The sequence below is a fragment of the Microcaecilia unicolor genome, chromosome 7, assembly GCF_901765095.1.
Source record: "Microcaecilia unicolor chromosome 7, aMicUni1.1, whole genome shotgun sequence".
Taxonomy (NCBI): Eukaryota; Metazoa; Chordata; class Amphibia; order Gymnophiona; family Siphonopidae; genus Microcaecilia; species Microcaecilia unicolor.
Window position 1 is genome coordinate 186,609,264 of NC_044037.1, and position 26,302 is coordinate 186,635,565.

Consider the following 26,302-nt stretch of genomic DNA (forward strand, 5'->3'; position numbering starts at 1 on the left):
TTGAGAATTTACATCTGCTGTCTTATTTTGCACTGGGTATACTGGAGCTGTAACAGCTTACAGAAATTATTTATAATGAAAAAAATTATGTTATTTTTTTTCTCCTATACTAGTATAATATTTTCAAGGATGTCTGTTTATATGCGACATGGCTGGTATAAGGGGTGTGGCTGATGTGGGTGTGGCTATAAGAGGGGTGGAGTCATATGTGGTGACCCTGCCCATAATGAGTACCGGCACCTTTTTTTCTACAAAAAAGCACCGAGTATACTCTTCCTATAACAATTGCAAGGACACCATTGTTCCTTCAACGCTCGCACTCTTACCTGTCTTGACACACATGAAGGGCAGTTCTAGAAACCAGGTGCACATTTACACGTCTTATGCATGTAAAAGTACAAAACAATAATATATACATGCACGAATGCGCACATACATATTCAAATGGCAATATCCTGCCTAAACACTAATCTTTAAATACTCGTATCACTTACATAGCGGGTATTTGCCAGGGCGGAGTACACAGGGGTGATTGTGGGTGGGACATAGCAGGTGTGCCTCACACTTACTTGGATAACTTACACAATACTGTAAGTTACCTGTGTGCCTGTCTCATTTAGGGGTCCTTTTACTAAGGTGCGCTGAAAAATGGCCTGCGGTAACGTAGGCGTGTGTTTTAGGTGTGCACAGATCCATTTTTAAGCATGCCTGCAAAAAATGCCTTGTTAAAATTTTTGCCTCAAATGGGCATGCTGCAAAATCAAAATTGGCGCATGTCCATTTTGGGTCTGAGACCTTACTGCCAGCCATTACTACTACTATTTAGCATTTCTATAGCGCTACAAAGCGTACGTAGCGCTGCACAAACATAGAAGAAAGACAGTCCCTGCTCAAAGAGCTTACAATCTAGCGGTAAAGTCTCACATGGTAACCAGGTTGTAATGGAGTGGAGGAGTGGCCTAGGGGTTAGAGCACTGATCTTACAATCCAGAGGTAGCCAGTTCAAATCTCACTACTGCTCCTTGTGACCTTGGGCAAGTCTCTTAACCCTCCATTGCCTCAGGTACAAACTTAGGTTGTGAGCCCTCCTGGAACAGAGAAATATCCACTGTACCTGAATGTAACTCACCTTGAGCTACTACTGAAAAAGGTGTGAGCAAAATCTTAAAAAATAAATACATGCATTAAGTGCCACTTGGTGGAAGTCTGAAAATATTTTTCAGATGCACGTATCAGATGCGCACCAAAAATGAAATTACCGCAAGAGCCAAGCGGTAGCCGTGCAGTAGCTCCATTTTGGCGCACGTTGGGCATGCATAGACGCTTATGCAGCTTAGTAAAAGGGCCTCTTAGGTGCTTGCTGTAGAACCAGCTGTATGGTTGGCATATTTGCAGGCGCCTACATGCTGGGTGTGCCGATACTTGGTTATGCTTCTATTCTATAACTGAACCTAGATGTCTAGTTTCATTATAGAATATTCTTCTACTCTGTGGCCTCGGGGCACCCGAATGAGGGTACACGGTTATAGAATTACCCCTATAGCGAACCAGCAGCCAACCTGCGCATCCCTTTCCCTCTCCTTCCTCCCTCCCTCTTCTGTAATATGTTATTATAACCATACTGTGGCCAGTCTTTCTTTAATACCTCCTTACTTATTTTTTTGTTAGATTATTTTGTGTTTGTTTCTTATTTCTTTTTCCTTGAGGATTAGAAATTTCCAACTTTTTTTTTTTTTGTATTCTCCTTTCACCTCAGTCTAGGCACTGCAGTGAAAGAGTACTCAATGCTGCTCTCTTTGTAACTCAGCAGACAGCTAAGACTCCTTGTCTCCAGAGTAATTGAGTGCTACTTCAAGAGCATCCCTAGCCCTCAGTGATGGCGAACCTTTCAGAGACTGAGTGCCCAAACAGCAACCCAAAATCTAATTATTTATCGTAAAGTGCCAACAGGGCAATTTAACTTGAATAACAGAACTTTAAAAGCATTTGGCATGCTTTTGAATAATTAATGTGATTTTTGCTGTTGCAAATTAAATGATCCCACGTTTCAATCTAATTCATGTTTAATGTGGGATAAAATGCCATAAATATGTTGAGCACCTGATTCTCAAAGTGGACATATTCCAAACACTATAATGAAAATAAAATGATTTTTTCTACCTTTGGTGACTTTGTTTTTCTCATCATGGTGGTCCAGAATCTGATTCTGCTGCTATCTGTCCTCTTAACTCCGTTTCCAGGGCTTCCTTTCCATTTATTTCTTTACTTTCCTCCTTTCTTCTTCATTTCTTGCCCTACATCCGTTAGTAAAAGCAGGGTCCTCCGCAGACTTGACTGTCCAGTGGACCCAGCTACTGCCTATTTTCTTCATCCATGTGCAGTTTTTCTCCTCTCTTCCTTTTCCCTCATCTCATCTCCTTCCTCACTCTTCCCTCCCCTCCATCCATGTCCAGCATCCCTCCTCTCCCCCTGTCCCCCCTCCAGCCACCCATTGCCCAGTGATTCTCCTCGCTCCCCTGCCCCCCTCCAGCCACCCCATACCCAGCGATTCTCCTCGCTCCCTGGCCCCCTCCAGCCATCAATGCCCAGCGATTCTCCTCACTCCCCTGCCTCCCCCAGCCACCCATGCCCAGTGATTCTCCTCACTCCCCTGCCCCCCCTCCAGCCACCCAGGTTGTCCAGTGGATTCTTCGGGGCAGGCAGGAAAGATCCCCAGTCTTGCCTGCCCGCTGCTGGCGCTGACTCTCCCGCGGTGCTACTGCATCGCTCTTCAGAATGGCCACTGAGACATACAAGGGCGGCCTCCAAGACTTCAGCAGAAGTTTCGCAAGGCCGCCGCTGGAAGTCTCGGCAGCCATTTTTAAAGAGCGATCCGGCAGCGGGGGAGGGTCAGCGCCGGCAGCGGGCAGGCAAGACTGGGGATCTTTCCTGCCTGCCCCGAAGAATGCCTTCTTCAGGTACTCGGAGGGACCCTGTAGCTCAGGGGAGGGAGGAAGGAGAGCCGGCTCGCCCTCAAGAACAACTGGCTCTTGCGAGTCGGTATGAGCCGGCTCCAGCACACCACTGGGTGGAGGGGACTGCACCCTCCTCTCGGTGGCCCTGGCGACGGCGCACTTGCCAACAGAGAGGGCTCTGCCCTCTCTGGCACGCGTGCCATAGGTTCGCCATCACTGCCCTAGCTGATCTGGGGAGCAGAAGCCTGGGCCATGAATTAAACTTATGTTCATGCATGGTAGTGCACAGCACTACAGCTGAACTAATGAACCAATCAGTCAGGGCTTCCCGTCTTCTTTTTGAATATGTATTAAACAGGACATAGAGGGGTTCAGGTCACTGTTCCCTTTAAGTTGAGCAGGAGTCATCCACCTATAGTCCTGCCAATGGGGGGTGCTGTGTTACTATCATATTTTCAATAGTGAGGGACAGGAAAGCTCTGCGGAACTCCAGGGAACCTGCCTGTCCTTAGCAATTAAAAGCACAATATAGAAGCACCACCCTCCACTGGCAGCAATGCAATTGGAGGACTCCTGCTAAGCTTAGCGGGAACAGTGGTTCAGGTACAATTTTTGGCCATCTTGTTAGGCAGATTGGATGCACCATACAGGTCTTTATTTGCTGTTATTTACCCTGTTATTATGTTATGTATTAGAATTTTAATGCATGAGCTAGCATCCTATAATTCACTTAGGGCAGAAACTGGGGAGGATGCCCCAAATCTCACCTTAAGACTATTCTTCCTTCAGCTTCAAGCTGGCTGCTACCCCCTAATGCTGACCCTGTATTCATGCAAAGATTCAGCCTAGGGTGTAGAGTGGCCTGGCATGTATACTTCAGGGGTGGTTGCTGTTTAAATGCATTTGAAATCACTGTATATTGGTCTGCTGATACTATGAATATTGTATCATGCAATGCTCATTTTAATGTAGTATGCTATTTAAACGCTGTACCTCACATGCTGCATTTGTTTTAATTACTGCCACGTGCGGGTAGACATCTGTTTATTAATATGTAAGCCATTGTTTTAGTCTGTACAGTACCAGTATTCTAAGTACTATTTTAATATTATATTTTTAAGCTTATGTGCTCATCTCCAATCTTAAACTTGCTGTACATCGTATTTCGTGGCTCTTTCAGAAAGGGGAGAATTTTCAGATTTAAGACATGCTGAATTAACACTGCAGTAGCTCTGAAAAAAGAATCAGTACAACAAAGGACTAAATGATTATATACTGCACTGATAATGCTGGAAGAACATTACTTTGGAAATTAAATTTATTATAGAAGATTAAGAACCTGCCTAAACTTGCCCAGAGCTGACTTTAACAGAACATTTATCAGTCTCAGGTCTGATCTAACTGTTTGTTTTTGTACAGGAGAGCGAGTGGAGTGGTTAACCTTCCCTTTACCTAAATCCTAGACAGGCGGCAGCTGGTAGATTACTGGGCTAGTAGTGTTCTGTATCTGGAGAAAGATTGATTACATTTGTAGTTTGTTTAGGAAACCAGATAAATTCCAAAACTCTTAAGTAGCCCCAACAATTAAGTACTTAGTCAGTGCAAACAAGACTTCAAAGACAAGAGGAGACATTGGATCATCCCATTGCTAGCTTACCCTGTTGGATTTATGTCTGGAAAAGACAGAGGAGGTGCCTGAAAATACTGTGCCATTTGTAATTGGATTCTAAATGGTTTGGGGGAGGGGGAGTGGGGGAAGTGCATTTAATGCATGGATTTTTTTTTTTTTAGAATAACTGGTGTTTGCAGGAAGTGAATGAAATAGCAGAAGGTGTTCACTTTTTACTGAAACCTTTTCCAGTGACTGCTCATATTCTATTACAATGGCCCTTAAACATTTATAGATTTTCATAAGAAAAGTATTGCTTCAAGAAAAGTGAATATTATTTTTCCAAACAAACTTTAGACTTTGCATTAAAAAGCTGTTTGTTCAGACAAGTTCAACTTCTTCCAGGGTTGCTAGTTAGCGAAAAATCTCCCAGCCCAATCCACGCCAAAATAGCCCAAGCTATCTGAGCTTGGGGGGGGGGGGGGGAGAGAGAAGAGAGTCCCCCATGTGGTCACATTGTCTGCTGTGTGGTGTTCTTACTGTCCTCCTCCTCTAATCCTATGTGGTCACTGCTCTCTTCCATGGTCAAATTTGGAGCTAGAATGAGGTTTGTGTACCAAGCCTCATTCCAATACCAAATTTGACCAATAGGAGACAGTGGAAACAGCCCAAAAAGTTGCAACACGTGACTGTTCAAAAGTGCCCACAGGCAACTTATTAAAGCCACCCAATTCCATGGGAGAACTACGGAGTTGGCAACCATGACTTCTACTGATGGATTACACTGCCTTCTAAATGACTTCACATATTTTTTTTCACATTCTGTTATCTAAAAAATATGATTCAAAATGCATTAAAATAGAAGCTGGTTTTACTGATTATGTAACGTATGCGCCCTTTCATCATGAAAAACAATTATAGAAATATTCTCAAAATAATTAAGAAACCAAAAAGTTTTGATTACGTAAGTTTTAACTCCCATTGTTATAGCAAACCTGAATTAAGACCCATAATAACCGATTCAGATAAAGCTGTTTCTGTTGTTAAAAATGAAATTGGATTAAATATCTAAACATGACTAACATAGAGTTGCTGAAAGATTTGGTATAAAGTTTTTCAAAGGTACATGCAGGGAGAAGGCAAAGAAAAGTTCAGTGTGTGTTTGGATATTCCTTGGAGCACAATCAGGTTCATCATTGTAAATGGAAACAGATTGGCAGAGCCAAGACACTGCCTCAAAATTCTAAGATTACTTTGAAAGAACTACAGAGGTATTTGGCTGAGATTGGGGAAAATGTTGACAGTCCATCAATTTTAAGATTATTCCACAAATATAGCTTGTATGGGAAGCTGGCAAGAAGGAAGCAATGGTTGAAGAAAAGCCATATGATGTGTTGCATAGCATTTTCAGAAACACTCGGGATACTACTTGCATGTTGGAGAAGGTTTTATGCTCAGATGAGACCAAAGTGGAGCTTTTTGGTTGGAAAGCTAAGCAGTATGGATGTAATTCTATAACTGTGTACTTATAATTAGGTGCCCAGAGGTGCCTGGTAGGATCCTATTCTATAAAAGAAGTTCCTTATTGTCTCTACCAGACCAGTCCAGAACCAATGGACTATGTCCAGCAACCAGCAGGGGGAAGACAGAGCCAATCAAATTTGAGCTCTGCCTGATATAGGACACCATGCAAGCTCAACTCAGCAGTATTTTTCTACCTCCAGCAGATGGTTGACAAAAATATTATGCAATGGTTTTGGACTGTTTTGCTCCCAGTCCAGTTGTAAACCTTGTTGCCAGTTGAGTATGTGTGTGTGTGTGTTGGGGGGGGGGGGGGGACGGAAGAGGGGCTGGTAAAGGATTTCAGGGTCCTTCTTTAGGGACCACAGCTGAAGGGATACCCAGAGGTAAATGGGTGTTTTTCTCCCTTTCCTTCTGAGCCTCAGTGTACCCCCTCTTCCAGAAATCTTAACTGTGAATTTAAAAAAAACCCTGCAAGGAAAACTAAGAATTTATATTTGGAGCAGAGGTAGCAGTTCACACTAGAGACTCAGGGGTGGGGCAGCCTTCAGTATGTGGGGCAGTAAGTGGTGCTAATTCAGACACTGGCTGGGACCAGTAACAGGACGTCAGACACGGGGACTTTGTTAGTGAGAGGCACTGGCTCATGCAGCACATGGTCAGAGTGAGAAAAGAAGTATTCCTGCTGTAGGAGCCACTGGAAAGTGTTATGGCCATGTGGCTTATGCCACAGTGGATCAGTGGATCAGTCTGATGGGAAAGGTACATCAACAAGCAGCCACCTATTGGCACCAGAAGGCTTGCTTTCTGCAGATGCTGCTGCAAGGACTAAGTCTCCTCACAGCCACATTCTTTTGCTTGAAAATGTGGGAATGGCGGCCATTTTGAATGGTGGCTGCTTCTCCTTTATGCCAGGTGGATGCTTAGGCGGACAGAGGGGAAGAGTTTTTTAAGCCCAAGCAGGGTTCATGAGGGAGCCTCGAAGGTCACAGTAAGGTAAACTGGGAATCCCTTCTCTCCTGAATTTGTTTTATTGCTGTACAGGGCTTTCTTGCTGAAAAGGCTCAGTTCTTTTCTGTCATTACCCTTGAAAACCATCTCTGGTACAGATAGATCTCTTACATCTTCAGTAAAGACTGAGGCAAAGAATTCATTCAGCCTCTCTGCTATGGCCCTGTCTTCCCTGAGTGCCCTCTTGTACTAAGTCCTGCATTACTCTAAGGGCTAGATCTAAAATAGCTCCCCTTCTTCAAAGTGTGTTTTTTCCTTGCATCTACTAGCTGCTTAGAAGTTGATGGATAATTTGCAACCTTTGCTCTGTTCTACCCTTAAACGCTCCTGGCTTTCATTCACCTTTGTTGAAATCTCTCTATTGGGATTCTGTAAATGTCCTGTTATAGTAGTATCCTTCAAAGATACCTCATTGTGAACCATGCGCTCCTGAACAACTGTCGGCTCCCCCCCCCCCCCCCCCCCCATTCTAATTTAAAAGCTACACTATCTCCTTTTTAAATGTTAGTGCCAGCAGCCTGGATCCATCGTGATTAAGGTAGAGTCCATCCTTTCGGAATAGACTCCACCTTCCCCAGAATATTGCCCAGTTCCTAACAAATGTACATCTGTCCTCTCTGCTCCATTGTCTCATCCATTGAGACTTCAGAGCTCTGCTTGCCTCTTGGGTCCTGTGCTTGGAGTGGGGAGCACTTCTTAAAATGATACCCTGGAGGTTCTGGATTTTAGCTTTCTACCTAAGAGCCTAAATTTGGCTTCTAGAACCTCCTTACCACATTTTCCTATGTCTTTAGTACCCAAATGTACCAAGACAGCCAGCTGCTCCCCAGCACTGTCTGAAATGAGGGTGCATAGGATGAAGGTGATAGGGGATAGACTCAGAAGTAACCTGAGGAAATACTTCTTCACAGAAAGGGTGGTGAATTTGTGGAACGGTCTCTCAAGATGAAAACAGTATCTTAATTCAAGAGAGCTTGGGACAAGTACATAAGATCTCTAAGGGATGAAAGGGAGAATTAATGGCATGGATGGGCAGACTGGATAGGCCATATGGTCTTTATCTGCCTACAGTTTTCTATGTTTCTTAAATCTTATCTAAGTGATGGGTGGGGTCCACCACCTTCACACCAGGCAGGCAAATAACCAAGCGATCCTCACATTCACCAGCCACCCAGCTATCTACATACCTAGTGAATTAATCTCCAACTAATACGGCTATCCTAACCCTTCCCTCCTGGGCAGAAGCCTCTGGAGACCCATCCTTGGTGCAAGAGGATATTGCATCCCCTGGGGGACATGTCCTAGCTGCACGATCACTTCCTGTGTCTCCAAGTTGATGCTCTCACTTCAGGTGACCTTTTTCCTCCATGGCAGCATTGAAGTTAACAGACTAGAGGTGGGACTTCTCTACTATGTCCCTGTAGGCCTTCTCTATATACCTCTCTCTGCCTCAGCCCTCCAAGTTTGGTACTCTAGCCTCCAGGGATTGGACCTGTTCTCTGAGTGCTAGGAGCTCATTGCACAAAGTCCACACATATGACCGCTCACTAACTGGGAGACAATTAAACATGTGACACTCAGTGCAAAAGACTGGATACTCCTATCTCGCTGCTGGATTGCTGTCTGCATCTTATTATTGATGATTTCTTATTTAAGTTGCTAATGGAGTAGGAATTTGTAGACTGAAGTCCCCTACAAATGTTAATCATATTCTAGGCTATGCTAATATTTAGGGTTTTTTTAAAATTGTTTTTATTATTTGTACGTTCTCCTCTATAGACCTAAGTAGGCTATTTCTAAGAGCTAGTTTCAGGCTGATAGAGATGCCCTAATTAGCTTTCTAGTCTTCTAATTGGTTCAAGGGACTATAAATCAGAGATCAGGGGAGGGGTGAGTGGGAGGGGATCAGGGCAGGGGTGGGTGAGAGGGAATTAAACTCTAAACTGAGGTTTCCTGTGACGATCAGCTGTGCTCTACACTGATGCTGTGGTAAACTCTAGAATAGTCCCTTAACTGCTAGTCTTTGAAACTGTAATAGAGACTTTAAATGCTAAACAAACAAAAAACACACAGAGATATACACATACTGCACAAAATGCAAAGTCATTTAAACAGCTCAGAGAGGCTCCAGGCCTTTTAAATTGCTTGTCCATGGCTTAACTGGTTAATGCTACTGAATATTCACAGCTAGCACCTCAGCTGAAACTGGATAACACGTGGGCATTCCAGGTGCAGAGTTGACATGTAAGTACCGATATTTAGCTCTTAACCCCGTAAGATAACTGCTTAAATTGGGCTGCATAAATAGCAGTCCTATCTTTAAGTGTTTCAGCTTATGTGGCTAAGGGCTGAATATTGCACTTAACTGCATAAGTTTTAGTGGCCAGCATACAACCGGATATTCAGTGTTGCTGCCTGGATATGGCCCGGCATTGAATATCTGGGAATAGAGCCAGTGGTGGACATAAAAACGCTGACTGCCGCTGGCTGAATATCCATCCTGTAGGCACACATGAATGTCAACAGACATAGACATGCATGCAGGCATACATATATACATACATACATACATACTCACATACATACATGCATATAAACACACACACATGCATGCAGAGGGGATGGAAATATTTTCACTGGGCATGCTGTTAATGCTTTCCCTACCATGCATACCTCTCCCCACCCCCCCTTTCTACAGTCCCTATCTCTGGGCTTGTTCCTTTAGGCTTCCAGCGTAACCAAGAATTTTTCCTGTATTTTGTATACTTCCGACTTATCTTTTTCAATCATTAAAATTATGGTACTTGGCCAGGCATCAATGCACAATGGTCACTTGCAGAACCCTGCACTCATGGGTTCCAAATCCAGTCATTGGGAATCACTGTTCTGCAATGAGTGGGCCTCCTTCTCATCCTCCGTTAAAGAAATAGGACTTCTGTTTTCTATTATTCTTCTTTGTTTTAATTTATTTTTATACTTCTTTGCAATAATTGTTCTGAGGTCTTTCCTTGGTTTTTGAAATATCCCTGCTTCTTATGTATCACTAAGATGTGGGTACAGGCATGAAACATACTTAGTCACTCGTTGTTAGGAAAACAAGTCAGAGGAATTTTCCAAGACACTGAAATGCAATATGTCCTTTAACATGCAGTAAAATTCTGGATTAAAAGGGAAGGCTTTGGTTTTTTTTTTCTTTTGTTTTGTAATTTGCAAATTAAGGGCCCTGTTTACTAAGCCGTGCTGTATGGACGCTATTTTTTTTTAGCACGCGCTAATGCTAGAGACACCCATAGGAATATATGGGTGTCTCTAGCATTAGTGCGCACTAAATTTTAGCACCTGCTAAAAAAGCTAGCGTGCCTTAGTAAATAGGGCCCTAATTTTGCTAGTAGCATTTCTGCAAACATAATTGGTTATGCATTGTTTTGATGTAAAAATGGCTTGGGTTTTTGTGTATTTTCACTGTATTGCATGTCATGCTATTTTCTGTTTTATAGATCAGTGTATTGTGGATGGTATCACTTATGATGTTAACCAGACTTTCAGAAAAAAACATGAGGAGGGACATATGATGAACTGCACTTGCTATGGTCAGGGCCGAGGGAGATGGAAGTGTGATGCTGTTGGTAAGTTAAGTTCTTGTTGACCCACATTAATAACATTTTTTAAGAAGGACTGGTTAGAAAAGAAACCATACTTTTTGGCACATTATTTTGAAAAGAGAGGGATTTAAATACACATTCTAAAAAAAATGACAAAGAATCAAGGCCTAATTGTCTCTGTTACCAGTCTTTTCCTATACACACAGAATGGGGAAAAAAACCTTAGGGGTCCTTTTATAAAGCCGCGGTAAAAAGTGGCCTGCGGTAGTGTGGGCATGTCTTTTGGGCGGTGCTGGGCCACTTTTTACCGCTGCTGGGGAAAAGGCCATTTTTTAATGGGCCAGGAAATGGGCATGCACAAAAATTAAAATTAGCGCACTCCTATTTATGGCCTGAGCGTTTACCGCCAGCCATTGACTTAATGGAAAGGGCTACTTAGTACCCGCCGGTAACCATGCAGCGTGCGTCAACGTGACCTTGCTGCCAATTACCAACGGGAATGCCCCCCATGGTAGAAAATATAAAAAGATTTTCTATCTTGGGATTTGATGTGCGCCAAACTCAGAATTACTGGTGGGCACACACACTACCCCGGCGGTAGTGCCGATTTGGTGCATGCTACCCACACGTTAGCCCTCCCGCAGCTTTGTAAAAGGGCCCCTTCCCATTAAGCAGTAGTTGAAGAGGTTTTAAAAGGAAATTGTTATGCAGATAAGTACAGCCAATAATAAGTTCTAAAACTGGCTGAAAGTTTGATTAAAAATATACGTCTAAAGGTGTAACAAGGGTTGTACATTTTTCTTTACAGCTCATAACATTTATGTTTTGCAATGTTCATCACTTTCTTGTGGTTTGCCCATCACTCTTATGGTTTGTCCCTCTTCTGTAGTTTGCCAGTAGTTTACTATTGCAAGAAGCCATAGAACTAAATTCTTATCCCTGCAAGTAGTTTTCTTACTGTGACAATATCAAATTTTTACATTGGAGTTCTTTTCACATGCTTATCTTTCTGCTTTTTCCAACAAAAAGTGAGTTTAAAAGCAAGAAAAAAAACTAGTGTTTGCCAAGATTCCGTAATTTCAGCTGACTGAAAAGTCACTGATACAAATTGTTCACAAGTTCAACAATTTTCAATATTATTTGTTCAGCGTGAATTGGAACCTGACACGTTCTGCAGCCAGAGGGAGGAAAATGCTCACCAGGATTATGAAAATTGAAATTGAAATCTGTTGTATATTAGGAACTTTCATGTACCAAGCACCATGACCTGGTCTCTTATCTTGGCTAATCTGTGATTTAGAATGGAAAGATGATTTCAGACTGAGCAAAAGAGCAGGGCATAGAAAAACCCCAGAACTAGGATGTCAAGTTGGCCAGAGCACGTAGCCTTTTTTTCAATAAACAAACTTAAAAGAAATAAATAACCTCTGATAAGATAATGTGCTCTGTTTATTTAATCAGGCTTGCTAAACTCTGTAGGAGTCCAGAATGTTTCTTTTGGGAAAGGGTGAAGAAATTTTGACAGTCTCTTGCACTTGAAAAACTGGGGGATTAAATCTCTTTCTAAAGCTCGTAGTTTTCTTAGGTTGGTTGCTCTTCTGTGTTTTGAAGGGCAGTTGCAAATAGCCATTTATTCTGTTCATTCCTGAATGAGAAGAAAAAGGTTTGAAGTGTGACCCATTCTAGTGGGGTAATCCATTAATATATCTTCATCTGTCTGATTGTTCTGGCCTGGTTGACAGTAGTATAGCCCTACTTATATATTCTTTCCCTTCACACATGAAATTTCTATCCATAAGGATTCCACGTTGCTGTCTTTCATGCAGAATTTTTATTTTGTTTGACTCAATTCCCTCTTTAACATACAGCGCAACCCCCTCTCCAGTTTGATCCATTCTATCATTGTGCTATAATTTTATATCTTGGTAACACAGGGGTCCTTTTACTAAACTGCGGGAAAAAGGGCCCTACGGTAGCATCGAGGGCTGTTTTTCCCACATACCAGGGCCCTTTTTACCGCAGCAGGTAAAAAGCCCCCCCAAAATGGCTATGGTTAGCATGGCGCTAGAAATAATTTTTTTTTTTTCGGCGTGCTGGAGACGGCGAATGCTGGAGCCAGAACTATTGCTGTGTTGGTCCAGTGGTAGTTCCGGGATAGCATGCGGTAAGCCCGAGTTGGGCTTACTGCCGCTTTGTAAAAGGGCCCTACAGTGTCCCATTGATTGTCCTTTTTCCACCAGTTCCACCTGTCCATTCTAAAATGTCCCTTGGAAATAGCATTTTGAAAGCTGGTCTACATGGAGGGGCATAATCGAACGCGAACGCCTATCTCCATGGGCGTCTATGTCCGATAACGGGTACGTGAAGAGGCGGGACAGACCGTATTTTCAAAAAAATAGATGTTTTTCAGCTGGGCGTTTGTTTTTTTTAGCAATAATGGAAACTAAAAACGCCCAGCTGAGAAACGTCCTAATCCGAGCCATTTGGTCGTTGGAGGGGCCACGATTCTTAGTACACTCGCCCCCCTGACATGCCAGGACACCAACTGGGCACCCTAGAGGTCAGTGCGGTGGACTTCAGACAACGCTCCCACATGCATAGCACCCTTACCACGGGTGCTGAGCACCCAACCCCCCTCCCCCTCCCCCAAAACCCACTACCCACAAATGTACAACACTACCATAGCTCTTAGGGGTGAAGGGGGCACCTACATGTGGGTACAGTGGGTTCTCCGAGGACAAGCAGGCTGCTTGTTCTCACGACTGGGTTGACGTCCACAGCAGCCCCCACCAACCGGAAGAAAACCTTTGCGGGGGGTCTTGCTCGCAGGGCACGCCCACTGCGCATATGCGGCTGTCTTCCCGCCCGTGCGCGACCGTTTCTGCTCAGTATTTTTCCGTTCAGTGCTGGAGAGAGACGTGTTCACGTCTCTCTCTTAGTCAGCCCTGGAAACCAGATTGCGGCCTAGCCCGCGGTTTTTTCTTTGTTCTGTATGCGTTCGCGTTTATTTTTCTTTCAAAAAAAACAAAACGAAAGAGTTTTCCTTGTCGTTCTTAGTCGCGAGGGCACGTCGTCGCGGCCTTGTGGCCGCGCGGTCGTTTCTTTCTTTTTCGGGTGTGCTTTTCACTGCCACCATCGACGATTTTGACTTCGCCGACGTGATTTTTCCGTCGATGTCCTCGAAGGTCCCGAGCGGATTCAAGAAGTGTGGTCGGTGCGGCCGGCAGATCTCGCAGACCGATACTCACGCTTGGTGCCTCCAGTGCCTCGGCCCGGAGCATAATTCCAAGACGTGCACCTTGTGTCTCAGCTTAAGGAAGCGGACGCAGGTGGCGAGGCAAGTTCTGCGGGACCATCTTTTTGGAACTTGCGCCGGCCCTTCGACGTCGACCTCGTCGGCATCAGTGTCGACGGCTGGGTCTTCGGTGCCGGTACCGATGTCGACGACGTCGGCGCCGACTATGGTATCGACCCCAGGAGCACAGGTACCTTTGGCCCGCCGGCCTGCTGGTGACGGCGGTGGTGAGCGGCCGCGCGGGCAGTCTGCCCCGGCCACTCCCGCTGCTCAGGGCCATCGGGACTGAACCCTGTCGGATCTGATACCTCGAGGCAGGGGGGGCTCCACCTCCTCCTCGTCTCTTCCGCGGAGCGCCGATGACGGGCATCACAAAAAGCCAAGAAGCACCGTCATCAGTCGCCCACAGTGCACGGGACTAGCAGCTCCGGGACATTGAGGGACGACTCGACACCCAGGAAGCGGCAGTGCCGGGAGGAGCATTCCCCCTCGGGTCGAAGAGGTGTCGCTGCGTGGGTCCGCGGGTATCTCGGTACCGTCTCCTGGACCCGAGCAGCTTCCGGCACCGGCACCCACACCGGCCCCCCTGCCTTTCCCGACAGTGGGCCTTGACGAGTGCCTCCGAGCCATCCTTTCTGGGATCCTGGAAAGGCTGATGCGCCAGGCTCTGCCGGCACCAGGGGTGCTTGCGCCCCTGGCGCCGTTGATGGAGGCGCCGGTGGGCTCTAGCCCGATGCTGAGGCCTCCGACGCTGACGCCGCTTGCGGCACCGGTGTCGACCCGCCACGCAGGTGGAGTCCCCGTCGACGTCGATGTAGGGAGCTTCGTCCCCGCCCGGCGCGGGAGTCCACCGCTCGGCGCCATCATCGAGGACATGGCTCCTTGCAGTCGAGACAGGCCCGGTTGAGGTCTGAGCTGAGAGAGCTCATGTCCGACACCGAGGAGGAGGCCTCGTGGGGGGAGGAGGAGGACCTCAGATATTTCTCCTCAGAGGAGTCTGTGGGCCTTCCCTCCGACCCCACTCCTTCACCGGAGAGGAAGCTCTCGCCTCCTGAGAACCTCTCCTTTGCCTCTTTTGTCAGGGATATGTCCATCAGCATTCCCTTCCCTGTGGTTACTGTGTATGAGCCGAGGGCGGAGATGCTCGAAGTTCTCGACTATCCATCACCACCTAGAGAGTCTTCCACGGTACAGTTGCACAATGTCCTTAAGGAGACACTGCTTCGGAACTGGTTGAAGCCACTATCTAATCCCACCATCCCCAAGAAAGCGGAAGTCCCAATACAGAATCCACTCAGACCCAGAGTTGATGCGGCCTCAATTGCCTCATGACTCGGCGGTCGTGGACTCTGCTCTCAAGAGAGCACGGAGTTCAAGGGATACCGCCTCGGCGCCCCCTGGGCGGGAGTCTCGCACTCTTGACTTGTTTGGGAGGAAGGCCTACCAATCTTCCATGCTCGTGACCCGCATCCAATCATACCAGCTCTACACGAGCATCCACATACGGAATAATGTGCGGCAACTGGCGGACCTGGTCGACAAGCTCCCTCTGGAACAGTCCAGGCCTTTTCAGGAGGTGGTCAGGCAGCTGAAGGCGTGCAGAAAGTTCCTGTCCAGGGGTATCTATGACACCTGTGATATGGCATCTCGAGCTGGGGCCCAAGGTATAGTGATGCGCAGACTCTCCTGGCTGCGTGCCTCTGACCTGGACAACCGCACCCAGCAGCGGCTAGCGGATGTCCCTTGCCGGGGGGATAACATTTTCGGCGAGAAGGTTGAGCAGTTGGTGGACCAACTACACCAGCGGGAAACCGCTCTCAACAAGCTCTCCCACCGGGCGCCTTCAGCATCCACCTCTGCAGGTGGACGTTTTTCCCGGGCCTCGCAGGCTGCACCCTACGCCTACAGCAAGCGTAGGTACACCCAGCCGGCCCGAAGGCCTCCTCAGGCACAGGGACAGTCCCAGCAGGCTCGTTCCCGTCAACAGCGTGCGCCCTAAGCAGCCCCCTGCGCCTCCACAGCAAAAGCAGGGGACGGGCTTTTGACTGGATCCATGGGAACAAAGCCGCCATCAAAGTATCCGTACCGGACGACCTGCCAGTCGGGGGAGGTTGAAAGTTTTTCACCAAAGGTGGCCTCTTATAACCTCCGACCAGTGGGTTCTCCAAATAGTGCGGTGCGGATACACCCTGAATTTGGTCTCCACTCCACCAAATTGCCCACCGGGAGCCCAATCCTTCAGCTCCCATCACAAGCAGGTACTTGCAGAGGAACTCTCCGCCCTTCTCAGCGCCAATGTGGTCAAGCCCGTGCCACCCGGGCAGGAAGGGCAGGGATTCTATTCCCGGTACTTCCTTGTGGAAAAGAAAACAGGGGGGATGCGCCCCATCCTAGACCTGAGAGGCCTGAACAGGTATCTGGTGCGAGAAAAGTTCAGGATGCTTTCCTTGGGCACCCTTCTCCCCATGATTCAGAAAGACGATTGGCTTTGTTCCCTGGATTTAAAGGATGCTTATACTCACATCCCGATACTGCCAGCCCACAGGCAGTATCTCTGATTCCGTCCGGGGACACGTCACTTTCAGTATTATGTGGTGCCCTTTGGGCTCGCCTCTGCACCACGGGTGTTCACGAAGTGTCTCGTGGTAGTTGCGGCGTACCTACGCAAGCTGGGGGTGCACGTGTTCCTGTATCTCGACGATTGGCTGGTGAAGAGCACCTTAGAGGCAGGAGCTCTTCGGTCCATGCAGTGCACTATTCAACTTCTGGAGCTGCTAGGGTTTGTGATAAATTACCCGAAGTCCCATCTCCAGCCAGTCCAATCTCTGGAATTCATAGGAGCTCTGCTGAATTCTCAGACGGCTCAGGCCTTTTTTCCAGAGGCGAGGACTCAGAATCTCCTGTCCCTCGCTTCCCAGACCAGAGCATCTCAGCAGATCACAGCTCGGCAGATGTTGAGACTCCTGGGCCATATGGCCTCTACGGTCCATGTGACTCCCATGGCTTGTCTTCACATGAGATCTGCTCAATTGACCCTAGCTTCCCAGTGGTGCCAAACCACCGGGAATCTAGAAGATGTCATCTGCCTGTCCGTCAGTTGCCGCAATTCGCAGCACTGGTGGACAATTCGGACCGATTTGACCCTGGGACGTCCATTCCAAATTCCGCAGCCCACGAAGGTGCTGACGACGGATGCATCTCGCCCCCAGGAACAAGATCTTCAGATCAACCTCCTGGAGCTCCAAGCGGTCTGGAACGCACTGAAGGCCTTCAGGGATCAGCTGTCCTACCAAATCATCCAAATTTGGACAGACAATCAGGTTGCAATGTATTACATCAACAAGCAGGGGGGCACCGGATCTCGCCCCCTGTGTCAGGAAGCCGTCAGAATGTGGCGTTGGGCCTGCCAGTTTGGCATGCTTCTCCAAGCCACATACCTGGCAGGCGTAAACAACAGTCTGGCTGACAGGCTGAGCAGAGTCATGCAACCGCATGAGTGGTCACTCCATTCCAGAGTGGTACGCAAGATCTTCCGAGAGTGGGGCACCCCCTCGGTGGACCTTTTCGCCTCTCAGACCAACCACAAGCTGCCTCTGTTCTGTTCCAGACTACAGGCACACGGCAGACTGGGCGTCGGATGCCTTCCTCCTCCATTGAGGGAACGGCCTCCTGTATGCTTATCCTCCCATACCTTTGGTGAGGAAGACCTTGCTGAAGCTCAAGCAAGACCACGGCACCATGATTCTGATAGCGCCTTTTTGGCCCCGTCAGATCTGGTTCCCTCTACTTCTGGAGTTGTCCTCCGAAGAACCGTGGAAATTGGAGTGTTTTCCGACTCTCATTTCACAGAACGACGGAGTGCTTCTGCACCCCAACCTTCAGTCTCTGGCTCTCATGGCCTGGATGTTGAGAGCGTAGATTTTGCTTCGTTGGGTCTGTCTGAGGGTGTCTCCCATGTCTTGCTTGCCTCTAGAAAGGATTCCACTAAGAAGAGTTACTTTTTCAAGTGGAGGAGGTTTGTCGTTTGGTGTGAGAGCAAGGCCCTAGAACCTCGTTCTTGTTCTGCACAGAACCTGCTTGAATACCTTCTGCACTTATCAGAGTCTGGTCTCAAGACCAACTCAGTAAGGAATCACCTTAGTGTGATTAGTGCTTACCATTATCGTGTAGAGGGTAAAGCCATCTTTGGAGAGCCTTTAGTCGTTCGATTCATGAGAGGCTTGCTTTTGTCAAGGCCCCCTGTCAAGCCTCCTACAGTGTCATGGGATCTCAACGTCGTCCTCACCCAGCTGATGAAGCCTCTTTTGAGCCACTGAATTCTTGCCACCTGAAGTACTTGACCTGGAAGGTCATTTTCTTGGTTGCAGTTACTTCAGCTCATAGAGTCAGTGAGCTTCAAGCCCTGGTAGCTCATGCTCCTTATACTAAATTTCATCATAACAGAGTAGTACTCCGCACTCACCCTAAGTTCCTGCCAAAGGTGGTGTCGGAGTTCCATCTTAACCAGTCAATCGTCTTGCCAACATTCTTTCCCAGACCGCATATCCGCCCTGCTGAACGTCAGTTGCACACATTGGAGTGCAAGCAAGCGTTGGCCTTCTATCTGGAGCGGACACAGCCCCACAGACAGTCCGCCCAATTGTTTGTTTCTTTCGACCCCAATAGGAAGGGGGTCGCTGTCGGGAAACGCACCATCTCCAATTGGCTAGCAGATTGCACTTCCTTCACTTACGCCCAGGCTGGGCTGACTCTTGAGGGTCATGTCACGGCTCATAGTGTTAGAGCCATGGCAGCATCAGTGGCCCACTTGAAGTCAGCCACTATTGAAGAGATTTGCAAGGCTGCGACGTTGTCATCGGTCCACACATTCACATCACATTACTGCCTCCAGCAGGATACCCGACGCAACAGTCAGTTCGGGCAGTCAGTGCTGCAGAATGTGTTTGGGGTTTGAATCCAACTCCACCCTCCAGGACTCGATTTTATTCTGTTCAGGCTGCACTCTCAGTTAGTTGTTCTTCATAGGTCAATTTCTGTTATGCCCTCGCCGTTGCGAGGTTCAATTGACCTGGGTTCTTGTTTTGAGTGAGCCTGAGAGCTAGGGATACCCCAGTTGTGAGAACAAGCAGCCTGCTTGTCCTCAGAGAAAGCGAATGATACATACCTGTAGCAGGTGTTCTCCGAGGACAGCAGGCTGATTGTTCTCACCTACCCTCCCTCCTCCCCTTTGGAGTTGCGTTTTCCTCATTCCTTTGCTTGTCATTCAACTGAGCGGGAACGGTTGCGCACGGGCGGGAAGATGGCCACGCATGCGCGGTGGGCGTGCCCTGTGTGCGGGACCGCCCGCAAAGTTTTTGTTCCGGTTGGTGGGGGCTGCCGTGGACGTCAACCCAGTCGTGAGAACAATCAGCCTGCTGTCCTCGGAGAACACCTGCTACAGGTATCTATCATTCGCTTTTTGGAGGCCTCCCATTTACCAGCACAAGTGTTACAGGTAGGGGGGGATGGGCCTGGGTCCACCTGGCTGAAATGCACTGTGGTACCCACTAAAAGTGCTCCAGGGACCTGCATACACGCAGGCCTCTAGGACTTGTTGCTGCTACAAACATTGGCACACCAGTTGACACCTGAAGACTAATCTCTCCGAAAACGTCCTTTATTGGAATAAGCACGCTTACTCACAGTTAACTGCAGATCAGAGGTTGTGCCCCACTGGCAACGAGTCTCCCTGGTACTGAAATTAGCAGTAGGTCAGAGCTGGAAGAATGCTATACAATGCCCTCTTTCAGCCACATTCAAAGTAAGAACTAAGTTCTCTAACGTGGCTAACACGTGAAAGGGATCTAAAACTGACTTACAAAAACGCCACTACCTCATGGACTACCGGAAACAAAACAGGGCACACTCTGACCCAGTAAGCAGAGGGAAAAGCACCATGGGAGTAGAGCCTACCAACTACCAACATCGTGAGCATGTAACACAAGCTAGTGGAATCACGGAGCCCAATACCCTACACCCACCACAATGCATTGCTGATGTGACTCTGCAGTGCCCTTAACAGAAAAGGTGTCACACTCACCCGAGAGCCACATCAGAACCAGGGAAAGGCTGTCAGAGGATAGAACACATTCTGGTGTCATGGAGGTGGGTACGGCATTTGAGGCTGGCATAGAGGCTGGAAAAAAGTTTGTAAAGTGGGTTTTATTTGGTGGGAGGGGGTTAATGACCACTGGGGGAGTCTTGGGAGGTCATCCCTGATTCCCTCCAGTGGTCATCTGGTCAGTTGGGGCACTTTTTTGGGACTTGTTTGTGAAAAAAAAAAGGGTCCAAAAAAAGTGACCCAAAATCGCGGTAAAAACACCTTTTTGTTTTCCGATTATCAGCTAAAGACACCCATCTCTCCTCGGCCGATAACCACGCAACAGTTCCGCCTTCACCACTCCTCCCACACGCCCCCGTCAACTTTACCCGTTTCTGTGATGGATTGTAGTTGGAAACGCCCAAAATCGGCTTTCGATTATACCGATTTGGGCGCCCACGGGAGAAAGACGCCCATCTCCCGATTTGGGTCGCAATATAGGCATTTTTCTCTTTCGATTATAAGCAGGATAGCTGCTTAGTTGCTTAAAATTGACATGGACAGCATGAAGTATACATGCTATTCATTTAGGGGTCCTTTTACTAAGCTGTGCCAAAAAGTGGCCTTAGTGCTCCTTTACACAGGTTTTTCCCATGTGCTAAGGCCATTTTCAGTGCAACTGGAAAATGGCCAATTTTCCTTTTCCTGAATTAATTGCCATGTGCTAATTTTGTGGTATGAAAGGAGCAGATCAAACAGGAAAAGGTCCTTTGAGAAATATTTTATTCATGTGAGGTCTATTAAAAAAAGCCTGACATTGGCCATGTTTTGCCCATTCAAGGGCTGCGTCAGTGGCTAAAGTAACCCAGTGGTGTTTACAAGCCACTTCACTCCTTGATAAAAAGCAGTCTGTGCTAAAAGATGGCAGTCTCACATGGCATTTCAGTAATGCAACTAGCAGCATAATGATTTTCCTATGTGATCTGCTCCTTTCATACCGCTGTTTTGGATCTTGTGGATCGCTTGCCCTGTTGTTTCCATGTGCTAACTTTGCCATTAGCAAAACTATGCATGTGAAGACATAAATATGTGAATTGTCTCACAAATGAGTCTCACATAAAACATGCAAACCTCTGAAATTTCACACTTGTGTGTTTTGAGGTGACCTAATTACAAAGCTCCATTGGTGAAAAAATTTGGAGATTAGTACATCAGTATCCTAGTATAGAAAGCAAAAGATATAGCAGATTCTGATCAGATACAGACTTACTGTCACGGTGATGTGGAGCTTTTTGAGCGGTTTCATTCATCATGTGATAATCTCGAAACACTTTGCAAGCGTAACCACTGAAAACCCAACAATGTAATTTTGTACAGCAGAACCATATAGGGCCAGATTCTATATATGGTGCCTAAAAAATCCGCAACAAAAATGTGTTGTAAATCCTGGTGCGTACATTTGGGCGCAGAGGACCATATTCTGTAACAATGCATATAAATTTCGGAATGCCCACGAAACGCCCATTTCCCCACCTATTTCCCTACCCTTTTTGCCTGCGCAAGTTAGAAGTTAGGTGCACTGCATTACAGAATATGCTAGTCAGTTGTGCACGTAAATTCTAATGATTTCCAATTAGTGCGTATTATTGCTTTTTGAGTGCTGTTATCAATGCTAATTAGCTTGTTAAACCAGTTAAGTTATGCGTGTTGTTATAGAATATGACTGGATTTCAGCGCAGATCTCTAGGTGCACTACATAGAATCCGAGGGATTTCTATAAAGTGGGTGCTAACATTACACCAATTACACGTGTGATTAGAATAATGGCATAAATGTGTATTTGTGTGCACATGTGTTCATAAATCAAAAATTTCACCTAAGCAATACTCTGTAAATGCATGCATGTCTTAAATAATATGTATTTTACAGGTAGATAGACTCACACTTATGCACGTAATTTATAGAGAACAATAAATTACACGTGTATCTCTGGCTTTGAGTGCAAATGCATCTAACTTGTTATGCTGGTATTCTATAAAGGCAGTGCTTCCCAATCTTTTTGTGGATGTGACCCCATTATTGTGGACAAGTAAAATTGTGGGACTCCCTGGAGGTGCAGCATAATGATACACTTATGGAGAGCCCACCTATATTGTGACCCCAAAGCCAGGTTTTGTGACCCCATTTGGGGGTTTGACCCACAGTTTGAGAAGCTCTGCTATAAAGGAAAGTAGGTGTATACATTAATAGATGCCACCTAGGTGCCCTGTTATGGAATTATCCCCATAGTGTGCAATGTTGACATTTTAAAGTGGTTTCTTTGGGAGGGGCAACCAAATCTGTCATTGAAAATACATTTTTATGTAGCATACCATGCACAAATGCAATATGTATTTTTTCTTTTTCATTTTAGATCAGTGTCAGGATTCGGAAAATCGTCAGTTTCACCAGATTGGGGATTCCTGGAAGAAGCGTGTTCATAATGTTGATTACCAGTGCTACTGCTATGGACGAGGGATTGGAGAGTGGCATTGTCAACCTCTTCAGGCTTATCCAGGTACAAAAATACCTTAATGGTGGTAGTAAATCCTTTTGTGCAGGCACTGTGGTTTCCTCCTTTAAAAAGTATGTGTCAAATACATTTACAGAAAAGACTGTTTAACTGTATTGATCCATTTAAATTTTTCTAATGTATTAAAAAAATTGAATCTATTATTTTCATAAAGCAGTCTGGATATTGATCCAGTGAAGATTTTGCAAGTGTGTGTTGGTTTATAACAATGATATCCAAACAGCAGTAGGCAGAAGGAGAGCCAAGCACTACTTTTCTGTGCAGAAACCAGTGCCTAAAGCTTTTAAATTAAAACCCCATTATAACTTGAAAGTAACAGTTCCTTTTAGTTAGATGTGTTTCCTCTTCGGTGATTCCCAAACCTGCCCTCGGGGGAGGGGGGCACCAGCCAGTTAGGTTTTCAGGATATCCACAATGAATATTCATGAGTTTGATTTGCATGCACTGCCTCTTTGGTATGCAAATTTATCTCATGCATATTCATTATGGATATCCTGACTGGCTGGGTTTTCCCCAGGACAGGTTTGGAAATAAATCACTGCTCTAGTTTATGGAGGTTTTCATATTTCTTTCAGCCTTTTTCATTTTAGAGAAAGTGGCCTACTCATTAGAACAATGGGTCGCGTCCACAGAAGCCAGGGTTCAAGTGCCGTATGCACCATGGACACAAGGAGGGCCCTTTTACTTAACTGCAGTAAAATCTGCAGTTACCGCAGCTTAACATGAGATTATAGCGCACGATACCTGCAAATTGTATATGGAAGCTATTGAGGGGGCATTCTCACTGTTTTTTTTATTGCAGGTCGTGCATTTAATATTTAGCTTAATGTATGGTACCTGCTTCTGGTTAACATGGAAGTACTTAGTGCCTCTTATGTAGGAGGTGGTAAGTGCCCCCCCCCCCCCCATTAACTCTGTGGTAGGCATACCCACTTTCCCTCCATGCCATGCCTCCCTGACATAATAAGTAATTAATGCCCAATTTACTGCTCACTAACTGTAAAAGTCCTGCAAAGCCTGTAAAGTGGGCTGTTTAACTAATAGGGACTCATTTTCAATACACTTAGACTTACAAAGTTCCATAGGTTACCATGCAACTTTGTAAGTCTAAGTGCTTTGAAAATATGCCTTGTCACGTGTGCTAAAGTTTTGCTTGCACCATGCATTAAATTCAGAAATTAATGCTTGATTAGTGCAGAGCTTACATGCTATTATGAGTGTTCCCAAAATGTTCCCATACATTACTATACTTTCCCTACCCATAACCTTCCCATTTGCTGCCTAATAACAAGCTATGCAGTTCACACGTGAATTAGCACATGCTAATTGTCATGCCAGTGCGGTAACAGTTACAGTGCTTGTGTGCGAAAAGCATGCCCTAATTCATGTGTGAACTGTTGTAAAAGAGTCCTTTAGTGCTTGTAACCAAGCCATCAGTCAGGTCCAGTGTCTCCCTTTCTAATACTGTTTAATATTTCATTTAAAAAGTCACATTGCCCCATGTGGTGGACATTCTTTTGTTCTTGGGAACAAATGATAGATAAAGAATATGCTGAATTTGGGGGCAATTCTATAAAGTAGTGCCTAGAGGTAGATGCCACAGGTGTGTCGAAGGGGCCATTAAATTGACAGGTAGGCACCGAGTGGAGGAATAGCCTAGTGCTTAGTGCAGTGGACGTTGATCCTGGGGAACTGGGTTTGATTCCCACTGCAGCTCCCTGTGACTCTGAGAAAGTCACAACCCTCCATTGCCCCAGGTACAAATAAGTACCTGTATATACTATGTAAACCGCTTTGAATGTAGTTGCAAAAACCACAGAAAGGCAGTATATCAAGTCCCAATTCCCCTTCCCTATTTGCACTAGGCACTATTTTATAAGGTAGCACCTAAGTGCCATAACGCCTAACTGCAAAGTAAGGCATACACATGGACTGGCTTAAGCGCATACATAGTAACATAGTAAATGACGGCAGATGAAGACCTGAATAGTCCATCCAGTCTGCTCACCAGTCACACTCATTATCAAGTCATGATTAAACAACAATGGACGTGATATAAAATACTTGATCATTGTCTCTCTTTGGCATTTCTGGGACATAGACCATAGAAGTCCACGTCCTTAGGTTCCAACTACTGAAGTTGCCGTTGAAGCCTACTCCAGCCTATCCAAATCTATCTTGTCATTTGTGGGACACAGAACATAAAAGTCTGCCCGGCACTGTCCTCATGTTCTAAATTACTAGAGTTTCCGTCTAAGCCCTCTCCAGCCTATCCTAGACCAGATTGCCATATATGGAACCGGCCTTAGTTTTTCACAGCTAGAGTCGCCATCTAAGCACCACATGACATGCAAACACACATGCAACCATTTAAGTTTTGTTTTTTATACCATTCATTTTCTCATTAGAGATCCTCTGTATTCATCCCATGCCTTTTTGAATTCCGTAACCATTGTTTTCTCCACCACCTCCCTTGGGAGGGCATTCCTGGCAGACATTTGCAACGTGAATCACTTGATGCACCTACTTACACCTGCCAATGAAATGGCGCAAGAGGGTATGCCTACACATGGGCACACCAATGCTAACCTTATACCTTTATAGAATTGGCTCTAAGCGCACAGCATTGGGGCACCTAGACTGAGGCACCAATTTATAGAACTGCCTCTGTTGTAACTTTTGAATTGTTTAAAAACTGCTATTAAAAAACCCAAGTTATTGCTGAGGCAAGCGCAACAAGAAAACAAAAGCAAAAAGGGGCCTTCAGGAGTAGAATAATCAAGAGTCCTTTATTCATAAGACCTGACAATCGCCAATGTGACACCGATTTTTTAAAAGGGTTCTAGGGGTGATCCAGGAAATTATAGACCAGTAAGCCTGATGTTGGTGACGGGCAAAAAACTGGAAACTGTTATAAAGAATAAAATTACAGAACACGTAGACAAACATGGGTTAATGGGACAGAGTGAGCATGGGTTCAGCTGAGGGAAGTCTTGCCTCACCAATTTGCTTCATTTCTTTGAAGGTGTGAATAAACATGTGGATAAAACAAATAAAGTTGAGCCAGTTGATGTAGTGTATCTAGATTTTCAGAAAGCTTTTGATAAAGTTCCTCTTGAGAGACTCCTGAGAAAATTAAAGAGTCATGGGATAGGAGGCAATCTTTTGGTGTGGATTAGGAATTGGTTACTGGACAGAAAACAGAGGGTAGGGTTAAATGGTCATTTCTCTCAATGGAGTAGGGTGAACAGCGGAGTGCCACAAGGATCTGTACTGGGACCGGTGCTATTTAACATATTTATAAATTATATGAAAATCAGAACAAGTGAGGTGATTAAATTTGCAGATGATACAAAACTATTCAAGGTTGTTAAAACACGTGCGTACTGTGAAATATTGCAGGAAGACCTTAGGAAATTGGAAGACTGGGTATCCAAATGGCAGATGAAATTTAATGTGGATAAATGCAAGGTGATGCACATTGGAAGAATAATCCAAATCATAGTTACCTGATGCTAGGATCCACCTTGGGGGTCAGCACTCAAGAAAAAGATCTATGTGTCATTGTAGATAATACGCTGAAATCTTCTGCTCAGTGTGCAGCGGCGGCCAAAAAAGCAAATAGAATGCTAGTAATTATTAGGAAAGTGATGGTGAAT

General features: G+C 45.8%; 1 protein-coding gene across 1 annotated transcript in view; it reads left to right on the forward strand.

Annotated features, from left to right (window-relative positions):
• The window catches only part of FN1 (fibronectin 1), a 268,540-nt gene that overhangs the window by 67,928 nt on the left and 174,310 nt on the right, over positions 1–26,302 (forward strand). The window contains 2 exon segments of the mRNA XM_030210701.1: positions 10,593–10,721; positions 22,485–22,628. Coding sequence (XP_030066561.1) covers positions 10,593–10,721; positions 22,485–22,628 — 273 coding nt within the window.